This window comes from Mugil cephalus, chromosome 9, assembly GCF_022458985.1.
Source record: "Mugil cephalus isolate CIBA_MC_2020 chromosome 9, CIBA_Mcephalus_1.1, whole genome shotgun sequence".
Classification (NCBI taxonomy): domain Eukaryota; kingdom Metazoa; phylum Chordata; class Actinopteri; order Mugiliformes; family Mugilidae; genus Mugil; species Mugil cephalus.
The window spans coordinates 23411083-23438921 of record NC_061778.1 but is presented as its reverse complement, the minus strand read 5'-3'; the positions used below and the strand labels follow the sequence as shown (position 1 = coordinate 23438921).

Genomic DNA, 27839 nt, shown 5'->3' with positions numbered 1-27839 from the left:
TGGATAGCCTATACTTTCTCTCTCATCACATTGTGTAAATTGTTAGAACTGCACAGAAACACATTTTATTCAATTTCTGAATAACACAAATTTTATTAGAAGAACTGAAGAATTCTCCTCAAATGGAAAAACAGTAACAACATTTCCGTCCTGAGTGGCTTGGAGAGCTTTCGCATCTGAAATATTTAAACGGTTGGATGTGGTGGAAGCAGTTTCCTCAAAATAGCTGTGCTTTTATAAAGCGGCACTGTTCTCAGATGAACGCACATGGGCACACATGTACACACCCACATGTGAACACGCTGTATGGAGAACAGGAGGTAAGATAGGAGCAAGGCTGAAATGACGAGCTTAAGATGATACATTGGGAAATGAGGCAAATTAACAAAGAACGGTCATAAGCTGGAGGACTTATCTGTGCTACTAAGCCTCCGCTTTGAGGAACGAGGAGATTGAAATCACAAACACGGAAATCATCTCACGATTTTATCCTTGATCACAAGAGCTTGATGGGTTTAAAGTAGTCAGAGTTGAAAATTGAATCACATTTTTTTGCTAGGAAGCCTAAGTCACATCCAAGAAATTCATTTCATTTGAAGTATTTCAAGCCTCCAATTACACTTCAGATCCAGTCACTTCTCTTTTAAAATAAAAAAGAGCTACGTTTGACTGTAACAAACGTGCATCAACTCTGTTCTGTTCATATTAGGGATGCACGATAACTTTTTTTTAAACCGATACCGATAACATTCTGCTTCCAAAGGCCGATACCAATAACCGATAACATACCTGAAGATAAGAAAGACTAATGAACAGTTTTGACTCTTAAAATGAAGATTTTTTTCACATGAAAAACTATTAGCAAGAAAACATTTTCTAAAAGATCAAGGTCAAACAAAACTATTTGACATTTCAAATGAAGATCACAAAATAAAGGCCTCTAGACCTGAAATACTTTGCATCAGGTTTAAAAGTAAATAAAGTGAAAAGGTGCATTCCACAAGTTCTAAAAAATAAATAACGCACTGACACAAGTTAGAATCAAACACTTCTATGCCAGTTGTATGCTGTTTCTCCCTCCCCGTGGTATTTTCTTTAAACATTTCTTGCACTCAGCCAGTGAACTGTCTTCCTCGGAAACTTTAAAAAACTCCCACGCTACTGCCGCCATCTTGTATATTTGCAAACGTATGCACGCTGTGATTTATAATTTATAACTTTTAGATTGTGTGTTTTTTATGCATTTTCGATTGATATTCTGTCTATACCCATAACCAGTAAACAACCATAAAAACCAGAGTCTGATCATTTCTATGGAAGTGGGCAAACTTACAAATTCAGCAGGGGATCAAATACTTATTTCCCCCACTGTATATCATATGCTATTGGGCCGATAAGTGATGATATCGGACTTATCAGAATGATGTCATGATTTCCTGATATCGGGCCGATAATTATCGCGCACCCCTAGTTCATATGCATCTGTATATGCTCATATGCACCTAAATGAAATCTAATAATTCCAATTCAGAATTTGCCCTATGCCAGTCAGATCAGAGTTCATGCCCTCAGCATCCCTCTGCATTGGTATTTTTCACAGTTCTGTGCTGGCCCGAGTCACACATCCTGAAAATCTGTTTCAGTGGAGCCACTTGAGTCGAGTTCACTGGTTCTGCATCAACACACTCAGCAACGGGTCCACAAAGCAACCCTAATTAAACATTCTGGCTCTTTCTCTGCTCATCCAAATTTCATGTTTCCACTTCAGATCAACTTGAAATAAATAAAGCTAGCTGTAAACACTGATTTCAGAGGACTCCATGTGCCTGTATTGTTTTCCGTGTGTGTGCCAGTTAAACGGTCATGACCACACGCAGTGAAATCCCATATTTGCAGTGTAACGTTTATGGCCAAACAAATAAAAAAAACCCTTATGCTATCATTTTGAGTACACGGGCTTGATGTGTGAATGATGCACCATGCTAAGCTTAAAAGCTCTCACTAGCAATTTAACAAAATGTTTTTGAATACTTACAATATTTTTAAATGCTTCCATGAGGAGAAGAGTGGTTACACTCTGCACGCCAGAGCCCATCATGAGACAACAAGCACCAGGTTAACTATGAAACCTCTGCCATGTCTGTATATTAACCAGGCAATTACTGCAGGTTTCAAGTCCCACAGCCTGTGTAAGCATTAGTGAGAGCATCGCATTAACTAATTCTACAGCAAACTGTGTGTGCATGTTCACAAACAATTCAACAATTATCTTTTAAAAGTGACATTATAGTCATTCTCATTCTGGTTATAAGAACTGACCTTATTTAATTAAGAAACTCTAACAAATACATTGTAACTTCTTTTGGAGGAAAAGCAACTCTGGGATTCAAAAAATGCTAATTCAGTGGATCAAAGTGCTAGTCAGTCACAGGTGTCAGTCATAGTGGAAAAGGATCCAGTACCTTACTATTGGAGTGAACAAGCTTAATCCAATTTATACAGTACACTGTAAAATCAAGTCTTCTATGATATTGCTACTGGGGATAGTAATAATAAAGCATAATAATAATAATAATAATAATAATAGTTGTCAACAGTGAACAATGAGAGAATGGTCACACAGTAAAACCTTGATGTGGTACATTTGAATCAGTAGTACAACCTTGATCTATCACAGCGATAGCAGCTTTACGGGTTCAGATGTTACATTAAAATCTGTGGCCGTTTGCCAGTGTCAGGCTATTGAGAAGCGTCTGTGTTCCTAGTTTTCATGGTCGGTCCTGCCCTGTTGGAACTAGTTGTTTACTTGTCAGCGGTTTTTCAGCTGATTGGGCATGCTGAAGTCAGTCAGAGAGATCACTACATGGTTAACCCATGAAGCTTAAACCACAAGCATCGGAACACTAAATTCTGAAATATGTCAATGGAGATTCTTACACAAAGACATAGCAACACTGTGCCAGTTAGCAGACAACAGGCTAATGGGTTGGCCCACCGTTCCACGGTAGCACACACAGCAAACTTACAAAAATAGAAATGACAACACCTCTACATCTAAACACCAGTCTGTTAAAATACTTTCTAACATACAGACACACTAAAAGTGTCCATCAGTCAAATAACAGCAGCATGTTTAACACAACTTTAGCATAACAGTGAATTCATACGCCATAGAGATAACGCTATGAAACCATAGTGTGTAGACTGGGGACTCACAATGCCTTATGAGCAGTAGCGTCGGACCTATTTAGTAAAATAGTCCAGGTGTCAGTTCTAGTGTCACTTTTGGCCCCTTCTCTGATCACCACTGTTCCAGAAAGAATAACCTGTAGACCTATTGGTCAGCATGAATGAGGGGAGGTCAGATTTCAGTGCGTCTTTTCAGTGCCAAGTCATTTTTAATTACTGCCCCCTTAGCCGTGCTGACACTACACGTGACATCACGTCAGTTTTTCACCTACACGGACTCCACTGAAGAACGCGCCACAGACGCCACAGTACTTCACCTCAAAAGATGCAGACCTGTCAACCTGCAACAAGTGCATGAAGAAGATATTGTGCGAGGCAACACCTCGAATTTGATTAAACATCTGACGACGCATTGCATTTTTTTAAAAGCTGAGAAAGTTGTATTTATATTATTTAAATTAATATTCTCTTCAATGTGCACATCACAAATTGAATTAAAATAAAAAGGCACTGTTTCTGGACAAAGTTTGTGTGTTTTCCATTCTTAAATCACCAGTTTGGGCACTGTTTCAGCACCAGCACCGTTTCTAAAATGCCAGTTTGGCACCAGTATCGGATAAAACCTTAACGATACCCATCGCCATTCCTAATATTGCGTAGATCTTCCTTGTGCCTCCAAAACACTTGTGACTCATCAGAGAGTCAGAGTCAGAGAGTCATCTTACAGTCAGAAAATGTTGAGGGCTCATCCTGCACTCAGGGGCGTGATCTAACTTTGCGTCTAGTGAAATTCTTTCTCCATCTCTCCTGTCCCTGCTCCTCTTCTTCACCAGGACCACTTCCAGCTAAAGCATATATGGACATTGTCTGCTAAGATCACAGAGCATAGAACACAGAAGCTGGCATATTTAGCGTGTTGAATATCAGCTTGGAAAAAAAGATAAATAAATTCAACACGTGCTGAAATTCAAAATAATAAGTGAACATGTCTATGAAACAGTGGATGTGGTGCAGCAGTGCAGGCTTTAACAGAAAACAATATCTGTATGTGAGGACACAGTGTACAGCACACCACCATCCTTTAAATTCTACAACTTGCTTGTTGTGCTTCGCCAATGACTAAATAAAATTAAATATTAAGATCTGGACAATTTATGTCACTCCAACAGTTAAGCCCGTGGATTCTTTTTGTATGCAGCTTGTAACGCGGATCAGACTGAGGAGGAGCCATGTCATCTTAGCTCCACGGTGTGGTATTAAGCTGTGGAATGCTCATTAGAAAAGTCCACATTACACCTTGCGGTGGGGATAGAGCTGCTTCACACTCGGGGGGCTGTCATGGTTATAGAGGCATGCCTCTGTAGACAGGATGTCTTCAGTTCAGAGAAAGATAAGACCTTGATGGAAAGAAGAATGGACATTTTTCCCTGTTTGCTGTCTGCTACAGACGAAGACTGGCTGCAGACAAAGAAAAATGAGAAATAACTACTAGGTTTTTTATCTCAACTCGTCTCAGTTTGTGGGAACAACAACACTATTGCAAAAGGCATAAAAAAAAGCATGTCACACAGCACAGTAAGAAAAAGGTTTACACCTTATGTGGCCAAATGCAAACATTCACAGGCACAAAAGTAAATTTACTTTACTGAAACATTTGACTGACTTCTACTACTATTGAGTTATTTTAGCGTTCTTATCTTTTGTAAAACTATTTCATTCAGAGTTCACTCAGAGAACCATGAAGGAACTTGACTTAAACTATGTAGGATTACTTAAGTTGAAGTACTGGAATTCTAGCTTATGTATACTACATCCCTGTACAACTATTGTGACCTTCTAACAACTAACAGTATTAAGTATCCATAGTACATTTTTATTCCCAACAAGGAACATATTTTCAATTAAAGAGATAAGACATTGAAGGGGCCAATTTAGGTTAACTGACCCAAGGACCTTTCCTCTAGAGTCACCATTAATTGCTTTATCTCAGATGTCAGTGTATCGTCCCTGAAAGGAATAAATTTATTGATTTTGTCAACCTCTTGACCTTTCCTCAGCACTGTTGTCACACAGACCTTTTAAGTCTTAAGTAAACGACCCACGATCCACTGTATGGATTCCTGAACCCGAGAGGGAGCAGACTGTTTATTTGAGTGATCTGTGAACAGAGGTCTGCCCTCTGGTGACTCTGCTCTTGAGATGGTGTCTTCAAATGCAAACTATTTTTAAGGCCCAACTGTATGATAAACACATTTCCTACACAGATGTCCTGATCCAATCACTGTGATTGGTAACAAGGCATTTTCAAATGATCGAATTGAATGAGATTGAGCAGGTAGCCGAAGTGGAGCGTTAGGCTAAAATTAGAGTCATGCTACACAGCTGTGAATTGAGGAAATCAACAATTATGTTTGGTAGTAGGAGTAGAGTGTTAATTATATTCATAACATTAAACCCTCGATCTCTAACATTTTTGGGGGATAAAGAAAGCAAACATTCTTTGTACCAATTAACAAAAAAGAAGGCTGTACTGTTATGCATACAAAATAAATGCAAAATCTCTAAGGAACAGCTTGGAGTCAGGTATTTGGTTTTCGCAAAGTATTACAGAGCTATTCTTCTGTCAAGCATGCAGGCCTACACTGGATTGATTGACACGTTAACGGATCAGGACTCGGACCGGTTGATACAGCATCAGGGGCACAAAAAACTTTATAGCGATATCCCAAAGTTCTTAGAAATGGAAGCTAAGCTAAGAATCCCCCAAGCCCCCAAGAATCAAACTCCCTGATCAAAATTAAAGCAAAAGACCAGCGACCAAACTGAAGTCTTATTCTGTCGGAATGCACCAGGTCAGATAACCACACAAGAAAGAGCATCATAAAAACATGCGTGAAAACATGCACCTAACATACAACCTACACTTTCAGAATGCAGAGGAGGATGTACTTATATTACAGTGGCTGTGGTTGTTAAGATGTTTTATGTACAAGAATAAACATCAAACTGCAAGTAAAAAGGAATTTCAAGATAAACAGCTTGACATTCAGTCGTCTAAAATACCCTGACAACCACTTTACTCTGTCAAGTTACTGACACACAACAGTTAAGAGCTGGAAGTGGGAGCTCAGAAGCAGCATGTGGGTATCAGGGAAGATGTGGGGAGAAGAGGGGTAACAGGGAAAGACGAGGGTCAATACCAACCTGCTCTCACTGCCTTGATCCTTCTTCTCCCTGACCTTCAGCCACTTTCTCAACAGAAAACGCTTCCGGCGAGGAGACGCGCTGGGCGTGGAGCAGTTGGACCACGAGGACGCAGCGTCTTCATCGCTGGATGGCGTGATCTCAATGGAAGGCAACTGAAGGTACTCCTTGGAGCTGGAGCGGGATCTGGCCGAGAGGTGATTCCCGTTCAGCCGCCCTCTTTCAATGTCCCTCTCGCTGGGAACGTTCCTCATGCGCCGCATCTTGAAGCGCTTGCGGCGGAGGGTCGGGGTTGAGGAGCTGGACCTCACCGAGCCGTCCGACACGGCGTTGTATCCTCCATCTGAGTATGCAGGAGCGTCTTTCGGCACGCTCACTTGGAGTGAAGGAGGTCTGAGAGTGTCGCTCATGACTCCCAGCTAACGCTCTAAAATACAACCCCTAAACCACTTCCTTTCAGAGATCTGTGGTTAGTGGCAGATTGGTTACGATGTAGCTTGAAGAACCACTGTACAGAGTTCAGCTCTCGACACAGTCTGGATTCCTGACAATCTTCAGTGGACCTCACGCAGCCTCTTGTTAATTTTAAAGCACTCTGTGGGTGACAGCCAGTGGATTAGAATATGAGGCAGAGAAGTCCTGATAGCAGACAGGCCTGGCCAAGTCCTTCTGCTGCTCCTGAGCTGCTGGTGGATACGTATCAGTTCAGAGGCTGGCTGACAGACTGAGTTTACTGCCACAAGACTGCTCCTCACAGTCACTCAGGCTGGGGAGAAGCGGGCTAGATTAGATAACAAAGGGGGCTTCTGTTCTGAGGGCAGCAGATGAAACATGTATAAGGTCTGTCAGGGAGTGTAACACTACTCCTTTGGCGTTTCCCCCAGGGACTGGCAGGCCAAGTTACACACACCTTTACACATTGGCTACGTTTGTGCCTGAGCTGCCAGAGCAGTTACCGTAGCTCGCTAACGCTAAATGTGAAGGCATCAGCTGTCAGCCCTTGACTGGTAATGCTGATGTTGTACGTACAGGCCGGGGCGTCGATTGTCGTGTCACTTTGTGGCCATTTTGGAAGAAGAAGATACCGCTGGTCCAGCTTGCGCCTATGCTGGAGGTTGGGGTCTGTCCTGTGACCCGATGTGTCGCTCTCACCTCGTGGTTGCTGCATACAGGTTAGAGGAAGGTGATAGGACTGCAAGGGACAGGCAAGGCTGAAGGGTGATGATGACCAAGTTAAGCAGCAACACATACACAACCCACAACCACTCAGGCAGATAATCATCAAAAATAAGTTGCTCACAGGAACAGACACACACACAAACACACATGGGCAAACACTACAACAACTAATCACAAGAAACAGGCAGCCCTTCCAATGCACTAAACATGCAGTGCCTATTCACCACCATGCACCAGCCTTTCTCAACCCCTGCTGCCTTTGCTCCCTAACACACAGTTAGGAGTGTGAAGCGCATACAGGACCTTTAAACTCTGCATCAATGTCCACAAACAAATCAGAGATAACAGACAATGTCTATGGATCACTGCCAGCCCACACAGAAGATATGTGAGTGGTGGCAAACTGCTTAATGTGTTAAGGGTCACTCAAAGTGTACAAAACAAATCTCTGTGCCTCTATGAATCAATAAACAAAAGCAATACTCTCAACTAATGTTTGACCTTGACTTAGGAGGCCAAGTGCCGCGTGCCTGTTTAATGATAAACCACTAGCTTTTTTTTCTTTTTTTTTTGAATGTGGGCTCAGACCACAAATGTCAACTGACACACAAAGCGAAAACAAATAAAATAAATGGGGCATGGTAGATGCAATCAAAAAGCATGACAGTCAAATTCGAGTGGGACCATCGTGGAAAATTGCATCAAAATACAGATACAGACACAAAGCCAATAGTAAACACGACCATCTGTGTTCTTCTCGTAGCCTACGCCATTAGCAATACGGGAATTATTGTTCTGCGCATATGGCTTTCTCAGCTGGACATCTATGAGGTGAGAAACAAATGCAGAGGGGGGTAGTTTCAATATACTGTGTGTGACTAAGAATGAGCATTGTCAGATCTACACAGCAATGTAGCTCCACCAAAACTATTCATACTAAAAACAATCAGGCTACAGTACAGTTACAGTATATAAAGCAATAGAAATAAATAAATAAATAAAACTACCCCATTGATTGAGACAGGATGTTGCAGAATAATTCCCCGTAGGCATTGGTATGGATTCAGAAGATCAGAAATGTGAAGAAGACAAATGTAACTGGTTTAGAATCAGAATAAATGTATTCTCTACTGAACATCTAGGCTGTGATCCAGCTCTGAATATGAGAGAAATACAATGGCACAATACAAGAAGAGAGAGAGAGAGCATGAAAAGTCTTTTCTAAAGTGAGAGATCTTAAAGACGATCCACGAAGCTTAGCAGAAGTGAGAATATAACAACTACACCCACACCACACTATAGAGCATACTGTAAGGACAAGACTACTTTCATACTCAAAGGTTTCTGGCAGAGGCTTTTAAAGCAGCAGCCAAGCAGCTTAAGTAGTAATGAATTTCGTATCTTACATCGTAAACACTGAAGTTCAAAAACTGGTTTTAGGCTTGCTGGAGACAAAAATAACTTATGTCCGTGTTCAGAAGAACCCAACTGTGCTATTTAGATTTGTTTATGACTGTATAATTAAAATTATCAGAACAAACACGCCTTATGTCCCAGCCCCCATCAGTAATTCTGTTTGGAAATCCTACGGAACTACTACGTGCATGCCAAAAAAAAAAAAAGCTATATTCTGGACGAGGAGCACTATCATGGTTCTTGTTAACTATTTGTAGTCATGACATGAGGCACTGCAGAATCAGTGCTGAAATATTGAAAGAAGTTTTAAGCAATTATCAAGGCACACTGCTGTAGAGCTGCAACTCAAGTGACTGATAAAACAAATGCATTTTTTTTTCTCCAGGTGATTGTCGACATTGTATTGTGTCACTGGAGCACTGAAAAGAAGCTGCTCTACTTTGAAATGTAACACGTCACATCTGTCACACATAATCGGGGTTTGAAGCTGACTGCTGTTTTGGTGCAAGTGTGAATGCAGAGTAACTGTGACCACATGCTCACTTTAAAACTTGCAAGTGGAAACTTTTGAACTATCCTTAAAATATAAGCAATTTCTTGAAGGATCCCCTAAATGGGCTAGTAGAGCAGTAGCTGTAAGAAGCATATTCATTCATTTTTGTAGGACCCATTTTCTCCACTGTAGATACAGCTGTAAATTCCTATGCTGCTAGTGTGCCATAGCCAGCCAAGTATTCCTTTAAAGGATCCCTTTACATTTCAGTGGTACATATTCAATCCCAAATATTAGACTCAAAATAGCACCACGTTAAGGATACAGCAAGACAGTTTTTTTATGTGCTCCATGTCTCTGGGGCTGAACTTCGAAATCTGTGACACCAGCTGGTTCATCTTGGAGTTCCAGTCTCCACCTCTGGCAATCTAGGTGGCTCAAGAGAGGTGCAAAAATCCATTGCTTACTTGTACTGCAAACTAAGTTGGTTTCCAACAGCAAGAATGGCACATTTTATTAAGGCAGAGGATTGATTGACTTTGGATAGTCAGAGCGGCTGCAGAGCTGCTTCAGCCAAGCAGGGTACAGCCAACAGGGAGCGTCCAGAAATTAAGCTGGTGAGAGGATATCTGATGCCAAAAGAAACAGAATTATTCTGCTTCCATGAATATTCATCATGAGCTGTGGCCGATAACCAAACGATACCAAACCGAGTATTTGCATTTTTACCTCTTTTATAGACTATAGGCACAGATTTCATCTGTGCTCTACTCTTTCAGTAAACATGCTTCTCTCAAAGTGGACTGTTGAAGACTTGTGTTCCTCAGACAGGAAAACACAATCTGGTCTTTGCCAGATTGGCACAAACAGGAATACCACATGGCAACGCCAGAGTTGTCTGTTGCCATTTTCGGAAAATTTATTTAATTTAAAATGAATATTGTACCAGACGCATCTCCTGTGCGATACACCGCTCCAGTAGGAAATTAGCTAATAACCACTATACTGGAACCCAGGCTTATTATAGAAGTTACTGGTTTCAAAATGATTCACTTGTGTGTGGTTACCGTTGTCGGTATTGAGCCTCAAATCTTGTACATGATTAAGAATTGAAACATCACTGACAATAATGAAGCACTCATCTCAAATATGAGCTTATTATTAACTTTGTCTTTATTATCTGAGGGCGAGACGCGGGTGGTGGCCACGCCAGACCGTTAATTATTATCAACAGGGCACTGTCAGACCACAGTGACAATCCTGCCTGTGGTTTCTACCTACCGACCTAAAGTGGAACCCAAAAAGTGCGTATAAAGACTCAAATGTACCTATATAGATGTTTAACATTTCACCTTTTTATTCTAAAAAAGTGATCTGACAGCAGCCTCCTGAATTTAGAATAAATAAATGTCTAAATTATTATTATATCATTATTATTATAATTATAATAAGAATATTTTAAAATTGGATCCAAAATGCATAGTTTCTTCACCCATTTCAGGACATATCTGAATCACACACGGACAAGAGTTGTTGTTTGAACATCCTTAGAGGGTTCATTTTAAAGTCTGTCATCACCATAGTCACATCAGAGAACACGGTGTCTCTCTCAGATGACGGTTCATAATAGACCATCAGTGTTTTAATAGTCATTTTGTCTAAGCATCCATACTAATGAGTGGATGATGTTCCATGCTATCTATAAGTATGAACTTGTGCCAATAAATACTAGCTGTCTGTCTAGACGGTGTATGGCTGGCGTAAGTATTTCACTAAATTGAAACAGACACATAAACACACTGCCTGTGTGAGGAGGCTGCGAGTGGGAAACATTATGCATTAATAATGGCAAGACAACGCTTCTCGTTACAGTTTCACACGTTCTAATAGCCTCAGGGCGTACTCTGACATCGCTGAGCTCAACCCGGTAGAGCAGGTGATGTCATTTTCGAGCATATGGACGTGACTGTGACCTCAGAGAGTGTTGCTTCAGCTTCACGCCACAGCTTTAATGCGTTGCTTTTGTTCTATATGCAGATTCCTTTTTCATGAAGTTGTGTGTGACAGGGAAACTCTGAAACATTGCTCTTTGGATGAAGAGCATGTTGACACACCTGTATACTATAATCATGTTAAAAACTAGAGTGCACAGCAGGAAAGGACCCTAATGGTTTAGCCATACTGTGTGTCCATGCCTTGTGCACTTTGCCATGATTTCATCAGCGGAGTCAACAGATGGACCTACCACAGAGTAGCTTTGCTGTTACAGCTGAGACAGAGATCACAGTTTTCCATCACCGTGACGACTACGCTGCACAGAACGGCCATGTGATTGCCTGCCTTTCACGCGTCATTACTGACCATCAAAGTTCAGCTCCATTGTCCCGGGCCTCTCTATTCTTAGCGCCATGTCCCTGTCAGCGCAATGTCAAAGACTGTGGGCAGATTACAGAGGCATGCTAATGCTGATTAACAAACACTCACGAAAATACATGCAGCATAAAGTACTCTGATTAGTCAAATGAATTCTTTACAAGTGCGTGTAATATATACACGACTGGAAAATCCATTTCATGTGTTAGGCTTACTGTTTAAATAATTTAAGTAGTACTAGTCATGCTTTAGCTATTTATCATGTATGTAACTCTGAAACTAAAATGAAGTAGGCCTAGTATGAATTTGTAATGTTAGTAATCACAGCTATAACTGATCAGATAGATGAGAGGAGGAAGATGTTTCTTACTCCATCCATGCCTCCCTATGCTTCAGAGCACATACACCAAAAGAAGGATTGCTCTGTGCAGGACTGAATGCCATAGGGGGTCTTTTCTCCCTGTGGCTACTGGACTCTATAATTCCTCTTCTTTCTGCAGGGGGTGCAGCTAATAATCCTGACTGCAGTATCAACGCTTTCTTCTTATGTAGCTGTAGCTGGTATGAGTACTATAAAAGTTGCAGCAATGTTATCTGGGGTTGTCTCAGTCCAATAATCAGATCATCGGTATCTGGGCTGATTCAGTCATTTTTAAACACCAGGGTAGATTGAAAACATAGCTAAAACACAGTGTTTTCTGTTCTTTTTATATCTGCCCTAAACCGAAACCAAACCTATAACCTACCTACTGTGTTGCGTTAGCGTCATTTCTTTGATGTTTTATAAATGCCAGGGTAGTTGTTGAAAAGTGTGCAAGTGCTGACATAGCTAAAAGCGAGCCGCATGTAGTCTGCTGTCTGCGTGCAGGTTAACATTTTTGAAGTGGCAACACTGTTGTTGTCAGTTGTCTGCTTGTCTGTGCAGGAAAAGTGAAACGCTTCACTAGTCCACTTTTTCATCCGCATTGTGGAGTTTTGTTCAGACCAAAGACCAGATCAGCATAGTAGACTGGAGGTACACCTACCAGAGTCATAAATCTGCCATGGTAATAAGTGAAAAAAGAAAGGCATGAGATTTGATGATCGGGGTATTACTGAAGCGATACATCCACAGTGGATAATGGCTAATGAGCTCTGCTATTTGTCAGAGTGGTACTTTGTTATGAGAGCGAACAGACCTTTACAGCCTTTACACTGGATTGATTGATGTGATTGCATGGGGATTTGGATTGGCCTATTTCAGTCCTGAAATGATCGGATCAGAGCCCCATCGGCCCATTCAGACTTGAACCGACTTTTTTTTTTTTTTCTTTTAATGGACAGGCAAGTGCAATTTTTTATAATTTAGTCCATCTTCATCTTGGCAGATGGAAAGTCCTGGATCAATGGCAAAAAAACTGAAAGTGTCAGTCAGGCTCTAAAAGTAACAGCTGCTTCACATATCCCTTTACAGACTCAACACTTTACATTTAATAGAACACTTTTTTGTACTGTATTCATGCTGAAATATTAAGTCACAAATCATTTAAAATATTATTTCCTCATAAAATATTTATAACGTGTCTCTGGGTAATGTCTAACTCAAAGACATGATGCAACTGATGTGTTGGGATATGATGCCCATACTAAACAACCTTCCCTATGGACCACTGAGCAATTGCTCACTCATGCAGAAAACACACGTAACACAATACACTCCATCTTACCTCCCCCCTTTCCCATGCTAATCTACAGTATGAATCTCAGCAGCGTTCCAGTCCGGCACATTCACTCGCTGTAAAGAAGAGGGAACACATTGTACTAGGAATGACCACCTTCAAAAGAGACCACTCTCTCTCTCGCCTTTAATGGAGCCTGACTCCGCTTCAACTACAGAAAGTCTTCAATGTAAATACAAACTCAGCGGGGCGATTACTTTCAGTCATGAGTCATTTATTGCTTACCTAAAAGTCACATCTAAAACAGCTAAAATGCGAGGTATACCCTGTAGCGTTTCACAAGGCTTTCTGCCTATACTTGAACATGCAGCTAGCTATAGTGCAGTGCAGTCTTCTTAATCAGAGCTGGCAGGCAGTCATATGTCCCAGACTTCGCTGCTGCATCTCTGGAGAGACTTACTGTACTGATCAAAACCCAAGCTTTCATCTCTTATTTAGACAGCGTGTCCTCCAAAAATAGCCTCATTACACAACAGGCACAGTCTTTGGCGAGGTACAGCGTTCAGTAAGGCAGTGGGTATTGTATCTTTACTGTAGGTCTGGCCAAAATCTGTTCTGACAAGACGGGACGACAACTAGGTCATACAGTTGAAGAAGGATTCTAACATTTGAATCTGTAATCGATTCTAGGTTCTGGGTTTCCAGGCAGCCATTAGTGTCATCACTGAAACGCCCCCCATCCAGTAGTTCGCCAACTGGGACACACCGATCCACTAATTGGTAGTCTGGTACACGTGCCATGCTCAATCAATTCTCAGTGGATCTTTCCGATACAAGAGAACTAAAAGAAGATAAATCAACACACCACAGTGAGTTAGTTTCAACTGAGCGTGCAAAGCAGAATAAGGGTACAAAGTTTTAGGGAAGTGAGTATCCAGCTTGGAACGTAACATGGTTAACAGGACATGATGGTGAGCAGAGTTTAATTACACTAGTAGCATCTATAAAAATGCATTTTATGAGACCAAGACAACTTAGAATTCAAGCCAGCACACATGGAGACAGTGATGGTGCACTTCAACAACTGCACCACTAAGTCCATCCTCACCTCCTCCATCACTGTCTGGTGCGCTGCTGCCACTTCTAAGGGGGAAGCATATCATTCACTCTGCTGAGAGGGTGACTGGCCGCAATCTGCCATCTCTCCAGGACCTGTACGCCTCTCGACTCACTGTTTGTAACATTAATGGATGCAAGTCTCACACACACAACCTGTGTGTTACTTGAACACACAATGACAGTAATTGTGGGGTAAGTCAGTGGAGCACAGGCAACAACATTCTGTTTGGCCCTGTCATGCTATACTGCCTCTTGTATTTTATGTCGATAATGTGTGTGATACAGGCAGAGTTCCATCTGGCTGCAATATATTGCACTCATCATGTGGCACGAAAGTGCTCAAATCAAACGATCTTTGCTGGTATAAAATACTTTGTCACCACTTTATTTCACTTTAAGTACCAACATCCTTGTAATTACAACATACGCATTTCATATCGGTTTCATATGCTTACATGTAAGAAAACGCAGTGTTGGTTTTAAAGTACAAGCAGACATAATAATCTCTTAGATCCACATTCTCAACCACGTACATTTCTCATACATTCCTAGTTAGCTGTCATTCACATGAACTGTAGTGGGTGACTGCAGATGGCTGTGATTATTTCACATTATATATGAATCCATGTGTTTACTTCTCATAGTTTAAATCTTTCTTAATGCCTGGCCTTTCAAAGAGGTAGCAGAGTCACTTTAATGAAAAACAACTATGGTGAAAGGAAACATTTAAACTGGCACACAGGCCATGTCTAAACCACAGAGAATGCTCAACATGGGAAGGCCAGACCACAGAAACCTACATATTCTCCTGAAGTAAGGTTTACTGACAGTAAACAACCCCCCTATAGCCTTGACGGCGATTATTAAAATTTAGGTCACCTGTGTCAGCACTCAAAATACCCAAACCACTTAACTGAGATGGAAAAATTCCCCACACACCTCGACATCTTGTACAGTCCCATAGAAACAACATAGTGGAGTACGCACACAAAACTTCAGATGTACTAGTAAAAGTGAATGCATTTTAACGTCACATATCTGCGCCATCCACCGCTCATTCAACTGGATGATCATTTCAGATGATGTAGTTGGTGGTGCTGATAAACTGGATTGAATTAAATGCTAATTTAGCCAAGCTCACTGAAAATGGGGTTACCACAATAATAGAAACGTGTGTCGGTACAACACAATCCAATCAATAGTGCCAAAAAGAAAACTCAGCTGAATCAACAGCTCTTTCAGTAATTTTAAAATGAGGTTGAATCCTATGACCTTTATGAAGGCTCAGGACTATTGTTAGAATGCAAGTGAGTGCATGTAATATTAATGGCAGTAATTATAGGTAGCACGCCTAAACAGTAACAGTGGAGTGCACTCTTACATCAAGTCAACACCAAATCAAGGCTACAATACGACCAAAAAAAAAACCCCACCGACGTAAAGACGACTGCATGGAGCAGCAGTGTCTGCACACCAGGCACTATTTCCTGTGGGGTTAGGACACACTTCCCCAAGGCCTGGCAACCACAAACACCTCAGAAACTGGGAGACAAGAGACTGTGAGATGCATTCAAAGTGGCCTCATTCATGCAGAGCTGGCCATAGCGGTGGAGGCCTAAGTTAAGCATACTAACTTTTCCAGTGGGGAGCATGTTGTTTTGCTTTCAGTGAGCCGCAGGCCCTTACACATTAACAAAACATTCATTTAAACGTTTCTTGGGTGCGTACAGACGAGGCAACTCCATTGACAAGGCGTGTTTTCGGAGACATTGCAGATCCTTTGCTGGGTATGGAATTACGCCTACACTCAACACCTACTTTTGCTGCTTCCCAAAACACAGTTTACACTGCAGTAGGTGTTAGACACAGAATTCTGTGTAACAGAAATAGGTTGTTGCAAGATTTCTAATTTATGTGCTAAGCCCCGACACAAACAAAGCCAAGGACTATGTGCTAGATGTGGAAGAGAAACTGAGGGCATTTTCTCAATTTCAGTTTGGTTACGTAAATAATTTCGCCAGTTTCTGTTTATCACGTGTTCAAACAGTTTCTCTTACAGCTCCAAATGTTTGTATTGTATGAAATAAAAATGTCAGAGGCTATTCATTCAGCTTAGCTTGACTAAATCACAAACCACTTGCACAGACGTACGTAAACATGCACAAACACACACATTTAACTGACCAAGATCCCGCTGTGACACATGGGGATCAACCACAGCCTCAGGCCTCCTCAATACATGCTGTGCTGCGTATGAACAACACATCAGAAGTGTCCTCTCCAAGCAGCTGGACACAGAGTATAAAGTCAACCAGTGAGGATCTGTGTCTGTTCAAATCTTTATTACCTTACAATCACGACATGTATGTTATACAGCACAGGTAATTAACAATAAGAAGTAGTTAACGGCGTCCAAATGCATTTAAAATCAATCAGTGCACACAGGCGATGTAGCAGATTAGTCTAAAATGAACAAAAATTACATCAACTTCACTCAAATGGCTGACCTATCGTAGGCTAAATCGTAAAGAAGTTGTCGTAAGATGCTTGATGGAAATTTGCGCAGTCATTTCATTAAAGCCTACTTACACCTTCTTTTTACTGTCTTTCTTTTATATCTCATTATACTGTTCATTCAAGTGACTTCTGCAGCCAATGTCAAGCTCAAAGTTACATCAGGCGGTGAGGCTGCAGATTGCCACAAACAGAGCACTCCTTCATTTCCTAGCACATAGGCAAATCTACAACACAAAGATTTAAGCCCTCTGTAGAGACACTGTTTGGTTTGTCCATACTGGGCTACAGTAGAAACCTGGTTACACTAAATGGTGGGTTCAGTGGAAAGGAACACCACAAACGTTCTTGCCTGGACTCGTGTTCATGAGGCTGGACAAGTACAATCCAAATGCCCCAATGAGTTGTTTTTTATCAAAAAGGAAACAGGAGGTCACTTGTGTGGAGAGCTAGGTATCCCATAATGCATTGATATCTAGCAACCTCAGAGAAAACCTAAGAAAAACAGTTGTGGCTACAGATGGGTCTACACTAATGAATACACAACCATGAGTACTATATTCAGTTTCTGCTAATAAATCACACACACTGGTCCTTTAAATCAAGGGAGAAGAAGCATCATTGAGTAAATAGACAACTTACAATGATCAGGCATAACATTAAACCAACTGACAGGTGAAGTAAATAACATTGACCATCCTGTAACAATACAATGTCCCGCTGAGAAACATCTGGACCTGGCATTCACGTGGATGTTAGGTGGACATGTAGCACCCACCTAGACCAGAGGTGAGCAAGATGCAGTGAGTCCAATATTAGCCAGGTAGTTTTAGTTGTCGCTGATTGGTGTAAATTAAGAGAAGGCCACACTACCACAGCAAGACCATGCATTTTCTCTTTTTATTAAGCAGGCCTCTTGAAAACCGTGAAATCTGAAAATAGATTTCATCATAGCGCTAATTTAGAATCTGTAAATGACCTGCCAGAACTTGAAAACAGTTTTTTTGTCCATCTAGTGTTGCAGCTTTCAGACGGTTGGTTTTGCTCTTACATGCTAACGAGATGAAAGAGATGAAACGAAGGCGGAAGGAAGTAGGACTCGAACCCACAACCTCCTCAACATCACCATCGCTGTGCACTTTCCCTCGCTATTAAAACAGCCTCGGTGCTCACGGTCCACGCGGTACTTCTAAACTGTGCATATCTGAACAAGCTCCACTGACGGATCCGTTTATTTGAACGCTCAAGAGTTCCTCCCACACGGCAGCATCTGTCTCAGACAGGAGGCAGCAGCAAGTGCATTATCAAAGCTCACAAAGATGCAGGAAGTGACAGCGTGCCTTCGCTACGGATGACTGCACGTCTGCCTGCAGCGTGGGAACCAATCCACCGCTAACCAAGTTGAAACGATGCATTTAGTCGATGCTGACTTTTAAGTTGTTTAAGTCGTTTCGGGTAGAATAGTTTACTTTAGGCTAATGGCTGAAAACTGTTACTGTCAGGAGAAACAAAGCGGTAAACTCGAGAGAAAAGAAGCGTTAAACGTCTGACACGTTTCATCAGTGTCACAGTTTACCTTCGGTTCGCCGTGGCTGCAACTTCCCCAAAACTTGTGTCAGTCCGCTGGACTCAACCGCGGCCGACCCCCGGGGACAACTTCACGGGCGGTCGGTCATCCATGCTGACAGGCAAACTCAATCCATCCGCTGGAGACTGTCGCTTTGTTTGGCCCCGGTCGAACAACAAACTCAAATCAGTGCATCTTGGAGGCGGGGACCCGTTACTTGACGGATGAGAGGCGCAGAGCAGAGCAGACCACTGAGCAGAGACCTATCAGTGTCCGGCCAGACACCACCAATGACCTCCTCCTTTTAACCTCTTAGTGGCCCGACTTTTTCATTTGTATTTATTTTAAGATTTATTGAATTTAATTTCCAAGACCTAGGTTTACCTTCTGGTAGCTTAAGCACTATATAAAATGCCACGTGATCCTCCACAGCCTGTTTCATAAAAGAGACGCAAAGCAACCTTTAATCCCTCGTTTCTATTATTCAGTCAACACACACCATCTCAGGTTGGACTAAAACGGAAGTGTGTGACCCGAAAATCTAAAATCCATTTAGGTTCCTGTAAATATCTGCAGAGCTCTGATTTGAACAAACAGCAAGTTTAAGCACGATGTTTTTATGTGTAGTTTTGTTTAGAAGCCTGGATGTGGGTGCAATTTAATAAATAAAAAAGTCTTTTTATAAGTTTCAAACATTATATGAAATAAAATACAGACATGGTACAGAAGCGTGGAACCCCATCCAACCTCAAACAAACTGTCAAGTACAAAACGTGGCCTTCAGAGAATTAGGAATCAGTTAGTCTTATGAGTTAGTGTTTAATGATCAAAGGCTCAAGGCTGCATTCAAAAAAATAATTAACTAACAAAAAAAATAATAATTATATAAAAAAATATGAATATATTTGATCTAAGCATTATAGGATGGAAGAGAAGGGAACTTCAAACAAAGTAGTCTGAGCTGACTGGCTAATATTGTCTGATCTGCTTTCATTTGGGGGTGGGGGGGCGACTGGTATTATTCCAAATAGTGCAACTGGATCAAGAAAGTCCACGAGTATTTTAAATATACCGGACCAATAATTACAAAGAGACTGGCAACAGCAGAACATAAGGGAACAAGGATGGAGGGGCCTGCCAGCACCTGTCACAGATTGGCTTAAGATCAAGATAAATCTGGGAAGGTTTTGATTCCATTTAATTCTAAGAGCCAGTAACGAGGAACTCTGGAGGAAAAAATGACTCTTTTGTTTTAACAAGAGATACTTCATGTTGTCTTAATGTGTCTTTTTAAAATCTACTCAGCAGAAAAACAACCTTTAATGACTAATACTTTTTTCTACAGGGATTTCCCTCGATTAACAGGAAACTCCTACATCCTCACTGGTGCAACTAACCAATTTTATAAGTCACACACCTTATCTGGACTTTCCATATTTAGTTTCTTCATTCCGTCTATAAAGTTTCTTCATAAAGTGAACCCCCGCACCGCTCAAATTAGCCACTGAGCTACAGTCAGTATCATAAAAACAATGTTCTAGCTCCGTGGTTAGCAGTGATGCCCTCCAGCGAGAATGTCAGGGTTCAAGTATAGGTCCAGTCCAAGTTGGGCCTTTCTGTACTCGGTTTTCTTCAGGTACTCTACTCGTCCCTCCAAAGGTTAACTGGGGACTCCCTGTGTTAGCCCTGCGATAGACTGGCGACCTGTCCAGAAGTTTAATAAGCACACTGGTACGGGTATGTACAGACATGGATGTATAGGTTTTCATTGTATTTTGTGTTTGTGTGTGTATTTCTTCAGACAGATATGAAGAGTAAACACACATTACGAGTTTTTTCGGTATGAATGAAATCCAATGTTTGCACTTCCCACCAGAACCCTCATTCAAAGCAGCATACACTGATCAGCCACAACATTAAAACCTCTGACCTCTGAGGAGTGAATAACATTGATCACTGAATACTATGTGTCTCAAAGTAACGCAAAATTACCAAAGAATACTTGAAGAAAAAGAAGAGAATGAGGCAGAGAAACTGAAAAAAAGACGACTTTCATATCTGTATTCACAGAGTCGCAGTCATTCATCTCAAATCTTCTAAACCTTCAAAGTGCATGGTCTTTGTATTATACTACAGACCTTGCTGACTTTCACGTTTTTCTTCTTTCTACTGCTATTACACTGTGAGGAATTAACAACATTGTTAACACAGAGGGGGCTTGCATTAAGAGCCAGTGGTCCTGGAATATTCCCATGTACTGTGAGACTTGAACTTGTTGTTTCCACACTAACGGACAAGTCGGATCAGTGTGATTTGATCCTATTAAGCACAGTCAAGTAAACGTTCACTCAGTTTTAAAAGATAGCACAAAGAAGGAAGATTACTGAGACTTATGTCACAGATCATGAGGTCTGACCTTCTGCGCCTCTTTGGGAACAAAGGATTAAAGGTTACAGACAAACAATGTGGGCTGCTTGTCTGCCAGTGTGTGATTAACCAGTGTGTGTTTATGTTTTTGTACATTTCAACGCCTTCATCTCTGAGTGTGGCTTTTACTAGGGCCTTGTGCGTGCAGCATGCAAGAGACTGTTGTCTGGCACTTGCTGGTTGGATTCTATGGAGAGACTGAACAATGTTCCTATTGACTGGAAAGTGACAGAGGGAAAGAGAGAAAAAGGACACAGAGGCCAGCAGATGAGACAGAGACAGATCTGCAGTTACTATCTGATAACAATCAACATCGTTCACTGTCAAAAGAACTTCTTACAAGGAATAGGACTTCTGAGACAGCTGGTCCGAAGCCGGACAACAACAACTACAAATAGCATAGGAATTCCATTGCAGGGACATTTTGCAAAGTAGAATTTAGTTTAATATTCAAACCGCCTTGTGTTTTTTTCACCCTACTCTCAAAAATCTTCAAAAATATCAGCTTCCGCTTGATTTATATTAGTTTTAGTCACTTAATTATTTAACTGCATACTTTTTCTTTCAGGGAATCATTTCGGTTGCTATTAGGGTTGTTACGATATCAGATTTTCACTTCACAATTATCGTGGACAAAAAATGTCACGATAACAATATTATTGCTATGTCAACAAAAATGGAAATAATAACGACAAAATCCAGGAAATGCATCTTTAACTTTGTTGATGTCATTTTCTCTGCTTTGGGAGATGAATTACACTCAAAATAACAGTAGAACGGAAGAAAACAGGGGCAGATGTAAAATACACACTGCATTTAAGTGGCATTGGTTATTGTGCTTCATACACAATTACTGAACATCTAAGCACTATAACTGCAAAGTAACCATTGAACATATAATATTTGAAAACAGACATGGAACATTACTAGGCCTTGTACCTATATCTTCAAATACGAAGACATCTAGTGCAATAGGCAAAGTAACATGGGACACAACATGCCTGAAATGAAATCAGTACTGTCCTTACTAGTGCAATAAACGGCAGAAAACATGCCCCACTTAATCACAATGAGTTAAACATACAACATACACTGCAGTGGAAGGAGCTCAACAGCGCCACCCTACCATCAATGTATCACAATGTTATTCTCTGGTCAGGAGTGGAAGTGCACCAATAAATAATCAAGGAGAGCAAGCCGAGCAAGCGAGCGCAGGTTCCTAGTGCTGTCGGTGGGGAAAAAAATAATTATACAGTGGGAAAGGTGCAAATATAATTGGTCATGAGTCAAACCCCAAATTGGGCAGCCAAGGTTTATACGATATTATCATATACACATTTTTAATACGATATTGAAATTTTAATTTTTTAGTACAATTATCCCCAATACTGGTATACCACGACAGCCCTAGTCAACATATATCTTCTGTCCCAGGAATATTTGCATCTGTCTCCTCAAGGAAAACAAGAGTGAAACTTGTGTGTTTAATATAGAAAATGAATAACATAGACTTGGATGAAGATACAAGAACTCAAGCTTAATGGTAAGAGTTAAAGCTTAAGGGATTTTCACACTTGTGTGAAGGCTAATTGGTAATGACCCTTAAAGGCAATGACAAGTGGATTAAGATGAGATAAATTTGGCACAGAAATATTTGACTTCAGCTTAGTTAAATGTCAACACCAAATGAAATCAGGACCATTTTTAGCTTTAGAACTCGTAATAAAATGTCAAAAAAGTGCATCATTATTTCTTCAGAGATACTTTTATCAACAGTAACACAATAATTATTCATTCATTTTCACAAGATTTGGATAAAACCCATGTAATCATAGGGATAACATTCAAACTCTGCAGAGAATGAGTTCTGGCTGAGAGGCATAAGTGCTAGTGCTGGGCTTGTACTTTAAGCCTGGGTGTGTAAGAAAAACTGTAGACAGGACACGTTGACCAAAGCTTTCAAGAAACCAGCATAGTGCCCGTTCATAACTTACCTGTCTGCAACATGCAAAGCATTCATCAGAATCTCTTGTCCAATCAACTTTTCATTTGACACCAAGCATCCCTGGGTTTTGATCAATACACCACACAAGTTGTGTGAGAACTTATGATAAGTAAAGACAGCATCAAAAACTACCTCTCGCTGGATGGCAACAAGACCACAATGAGATACAGTCAATGAACGTTGAACATTCACCGTAACCTAACTGTAACCTTTACCCTAAAACTGAGTCGTCAACCTTCAAACAGGCTTGACGTGAGGACACTTGATTCCTTGCTTTTACAGTGAAGGATCACTGTAATCAGATTGAAAATGGCACGTTTTAAATTAACATTGCCATTTTTCTCATGTTTCTTTAAATCCAGAAATAGCCGCCGTTCGACAGCAACTGAGGAAGGGTACTATTAAATCAGCCACTGCTGTGGGAAGTATTGGAAATCACTGTGGGTGGTGGTGTTGTAATCTACAGCCACTGCGAGTAATTCATGAGAGTCACTCAGTGACTACTCTGCCATTCACAGACACATTCCTGCCAATTAGATGTCTAATGAACACATAAAATCCAGTCAGTTGACTATTAGCAAGTTAGAAATATCCTTTAGATGTACAGTGAAACACTCACATTTTTGTAAAATTTAGAGAGCCCTAAAAATTGAGCGCTCAATTTTTTCTGACCTAATATTTTATAAATCTATTCATACATGAATACATTTAAAAAATATTAGGTCAGATCCCCCCCCCCCCCATCACTTTCTTTTATCTTAATCTCTATCTTTTCTCAATTAGCTCTGCTTGCTTTTCTTCTTTATCTTTCATCTTCTAAAAAGTGATAAATGTGCAGATCACCACAGGATATATGCAAGGAAAGGTTGTGATGGTAGGGAAGATGGGTGGTTGAAGTAAGAAAGTGTGTGGTAGTCATGGAGAAAAAGCCTGCTCTTTTCTTCATTATGCAATTTGTTTTTTGTTTTTTGTTTGTTTGTTTCATTTCACTTTCGGTCTAAGTACTGTTCGCTGACATTTCTCACACTTCATCCAGCTGGTTTTCTTTCCCTTTCTTTCATGTTCTTTTACAAACTCTTGCTTACAATATGCTGTATAAGTAACAGATATGGTTGACTGCATGAAGCTTGGCCTCTCAGATCAAGGTCCAACTGTGTGAACCCCGAGTCCATGGTGCCAACCAATGAGCAACTATAAAACACAAAAATGCCACCACGACTCAAAAAGCTTAAAGCATGAACTGGCTTCAGGCTCATCACATAACGTCTGTGGTAATTTTAGTGCTGTCACGCTCACCCTATTACTGGCCCATCACCTGAGATATGCGCAGACACCTGGGAGGCTCGAGCCGTCTTAGTGTGACAAAGCCAGTCAGTGCCTACAGTGCAATATCATAAACATACCTTACCAAACATATACGTCACTAAATTACAGCATGTATACCACGGAGCCAGCTCAACTGTAATTTATCGCAATTATGAGCCTGAGTGCAGGAGGGGTGGAACGGAAGAAGGAAAACTGAAAAGAAGGATGCAGACTAACGTGAAAAAGGAGTGGGAGAATGACAGAGACAAACAGTGGCAGATACAGGATCTGCAGGGTTTGCACCAATCTTCGTAAAGTAATTGCAGTATACTCCAGCATGGCATTCATCTTCAGCTGCCTATTTGGTAGCAACAGAAGAATGGAGGGTAGAATCTGTGGTGCTTATTTTCAACTTCCTGGCCCCTGATGATGCATGAAAGGACTTGTTCAGGTACATTTTGTGTACAAGATATAAGATAGTAAATATACTGAATATGCACGGGATACAGACAAGTTGGTAGGTTTCCGTGGCAACAATAAGAAGGTGTATGATTATTCACTTCTAAATATAGCAGTTTTCACTTTAGATGATCAAAGTTTGTTCACATTTCAGTGACAAATGTATTGATTCCACTTCATTATTAGGCAGATATCCCTTATACATACAAACACAAGCACATGCACATACACGCACAAAATAATGAGACTACAGAGTCACTAATTATGACTAATAGGATATTGTAGTCAGAAAATTATAGGCAGGCGCCTCCAAGCGTGGGTTAGGGGCTCGCAAGTTTAATGTTTTTTCGCACACAAAGTCTATTTATCTGCCAAACCCAAAAATCCTTGTTAAATTTGTGTCAGTCTATGGATATGATTGTGCTGAAAGAACCGAGACAGAATCACTTGAGATAAGAATGGAGGCGGCAATAAATTAGTCTGCTGATGAAAACGTGGTGACTGATTTTCTATGTCATTCATGTGAATATTATAACGAGCTCCACTCCAGTCCAGTAGGTGGCAGTAATCAAGAAGAGAAGCACTGTAAAGTAACCATTGGACATTGAAGCCATGCTAGTGCTGACTGCTCTGGTACTACTCTGGTAAAGATTCAGTGCAGCAAGCTCAAATCTTAAAGAATTACCCCAAAAGCAGGTAGTATTTTTGGGAGGAAAATTAACAAAGAGCCTAATTCAGATTCTGATAACGGCGATGTCACAGTCCCAGTCGCGGGGGAAAGTTTCAGCAGTGTAAATGTTTATGTTTATATGCAATCAGAGAAGAGAAGTCAAAAAGCAATGACCTAAAATGGTTGTGTCTTTTAGCGTTTACTGGGAACTAGGGAACTGCTGAATAGTATTTCCCAAGTACTGAAAGAATAGAGACTTTTTGATTGGTGATGTATATTGAATATCTAATTCCAAAAAACTATTTTTTAAAAATAAATAAACAAATAGTGTTGTTGACTCACTGGTGTCCCACAACAGATTTTATAATAACGTAGTGTACCAACATCTCTGCCCACCCACTCCATATTTATTATTAACACCGGAGGACATAGCAAGAAAACGTCACAATAAGATGAACACTCCTTTCAGAGATTTGTGGAGGAGAAAACAGGATTGCTGATGCTGCACCTCCAGCAGTTTACCATTAGATATTACCATACTGTCCATATAGATTTCTTGACCTTTCCTTGCCTTTTGAGCATCTATTTCAGTTTAATAAGTAATTCTAATCATGCAATGAATACCAGAGGCCCAAACTCACACTAAACTCGTGCAAAATCTGCAAAATGTAATGGCCTTTCAGCTATGCCTCTGGGCTATTGTAATGAACAGTAATGGAGTCCATTTAATCAATAATGCACTATTTAATACACTATTTAACAGTGTACAACTACATTTTTTTTTTTTTTAAATTTAGGCATTGGCCTTAAGTCTAAATACATTGTACTCAAGATTAATAATTTGCTTTGTTACACTGGGTGGGCATTTTCTCAGAGTGATTGGCCAAGGTCTCTGGTTTGCTGGAAAAGGGGCATGTAGTGGTGTGATAAAGTGTTGGCCCCCTTTCTGATGTCTTAGTTTTTTTGTTCCATGTTTTCACCAGTTGTGGATAATCGCTCACATTGTGGTTCACCAGGGTCCCAATACTTAAAAAATGGCTTAAGAACATTTTCCAGACTGATAGATTTGAGGACGTTTTGGTGCCTGGGTGTGGCTACAGACATTGAACTCAGGTGTGATAAACCACATTTATGCTTTCATTATATACAAATAATTTAAACAATTATTCTGCCTGGGTCACTCAGTTGTGTTACAGTTGTTTATGCAGAGAGGTTTGTTTTGTTTTTTCGTTAACACATGAATACATATGTATTCCAGTGCAGCTCTACAGGCCCAAATAACAGCTCTTTCAAAAGAATTGATTTATTATACAAAATAACACAATCAGTCACCTCTTCAGTTAAACGGCCATGCATTATTAATGGTAATTATATAGGTAATAGAAGCAACATCTCAAGTGAAGCACTGGAGAGACAATTTGTCTCTCTTAATGCTAAAAATAGGGGTGGTAATTAAAGATTCACAGTGTGTATTTGCACTCACGTGAAAATAATGACATGATGGCGCCTCTGAAAGTTCTTCAGCTTTGTCATTCATTATAAGTCTGATCTTGCACGTGTTGACTCAAACATATGAATGTAAGACATTTGTTCATGGTGAATGTAGGCATCCAAAACAAACCCAACTGAGCATCCAAACTAAGCAAAGACTAACTCTAATTTAACACATCCCAAAATGAGAAATGGGCTAAGTATTTCCCGAAAGGCTGTGCCTCAACTCTTCCGTAGTTTCATTCCCATACACAACATAATGCAGATCATAAATCCCAGAGATATGGCAAAATTACATTTAGATTTTATGACCTGTCATGGTTACAGATGAACAAGCTGTGACTCAATGGGTAACAAAGCAAATTATACAACTTCTTTCTTCTACTCAGTGACAAAGCTAATCTGTCTCCACATTGGTTTCACACTCAGTCTTTTCAATTCTCAGATGAAATTTAACTACACACCACTGCAACCAAGTGCTGGGTGCCTATAGCAGGAAATGTTAGTATACTGGGGCATTAAACACACAGCATGTATCTTATTTTCTGCACAACAGTGAAGCACCTCTGGGAACAGGGCTGGTTATTGTTGAACAAAGCTGATAGACAGTGAATAATCGCCTTTTTGCAAATTTGAGTCTCTTTTGAAAAGCTGATGAAAACAAGGCTCCAGTCCTTTTCAGAGTGTTGAGATGTTAAAACCTTTTTTGGTAACAAAATGTGCAGCTGAGCTGTTATTCCCACAACGCTCTAAATATTCATTGAAAGGAG

The 27839-nt window shown here is 40.6% G+C and overlaps 1 protein-coding gene across 6 annotated transcripts in view; it reads right to left on the bottom strand.

Annotated features, from left to right (window-relative positions):
* Positions 1 to 27839, bottom strand: part of gramd1bb (GRAM domain containing 1Bb) — a 109934-nt gene that overhangs the window by 68668 nt on the left and 13427 nt on the right. For all 6 annotated transcript variants that reach the window (XM_047593807.1, XM_047593808.1, XM_047593810.1 and 3 more), the window contains exon 2: positions 6394 to 7555. In XM_047593807.1, the coding sequence (XP_047449763.1) occupies positions 6394 to 6803 (410 nt within the window). In that variant the 5' untranslated portion in view covers positions 6804 to 7555. The remainder of the gene's footprint in view (positions 1 to 6393; positions 7556 to 27839) is intronic.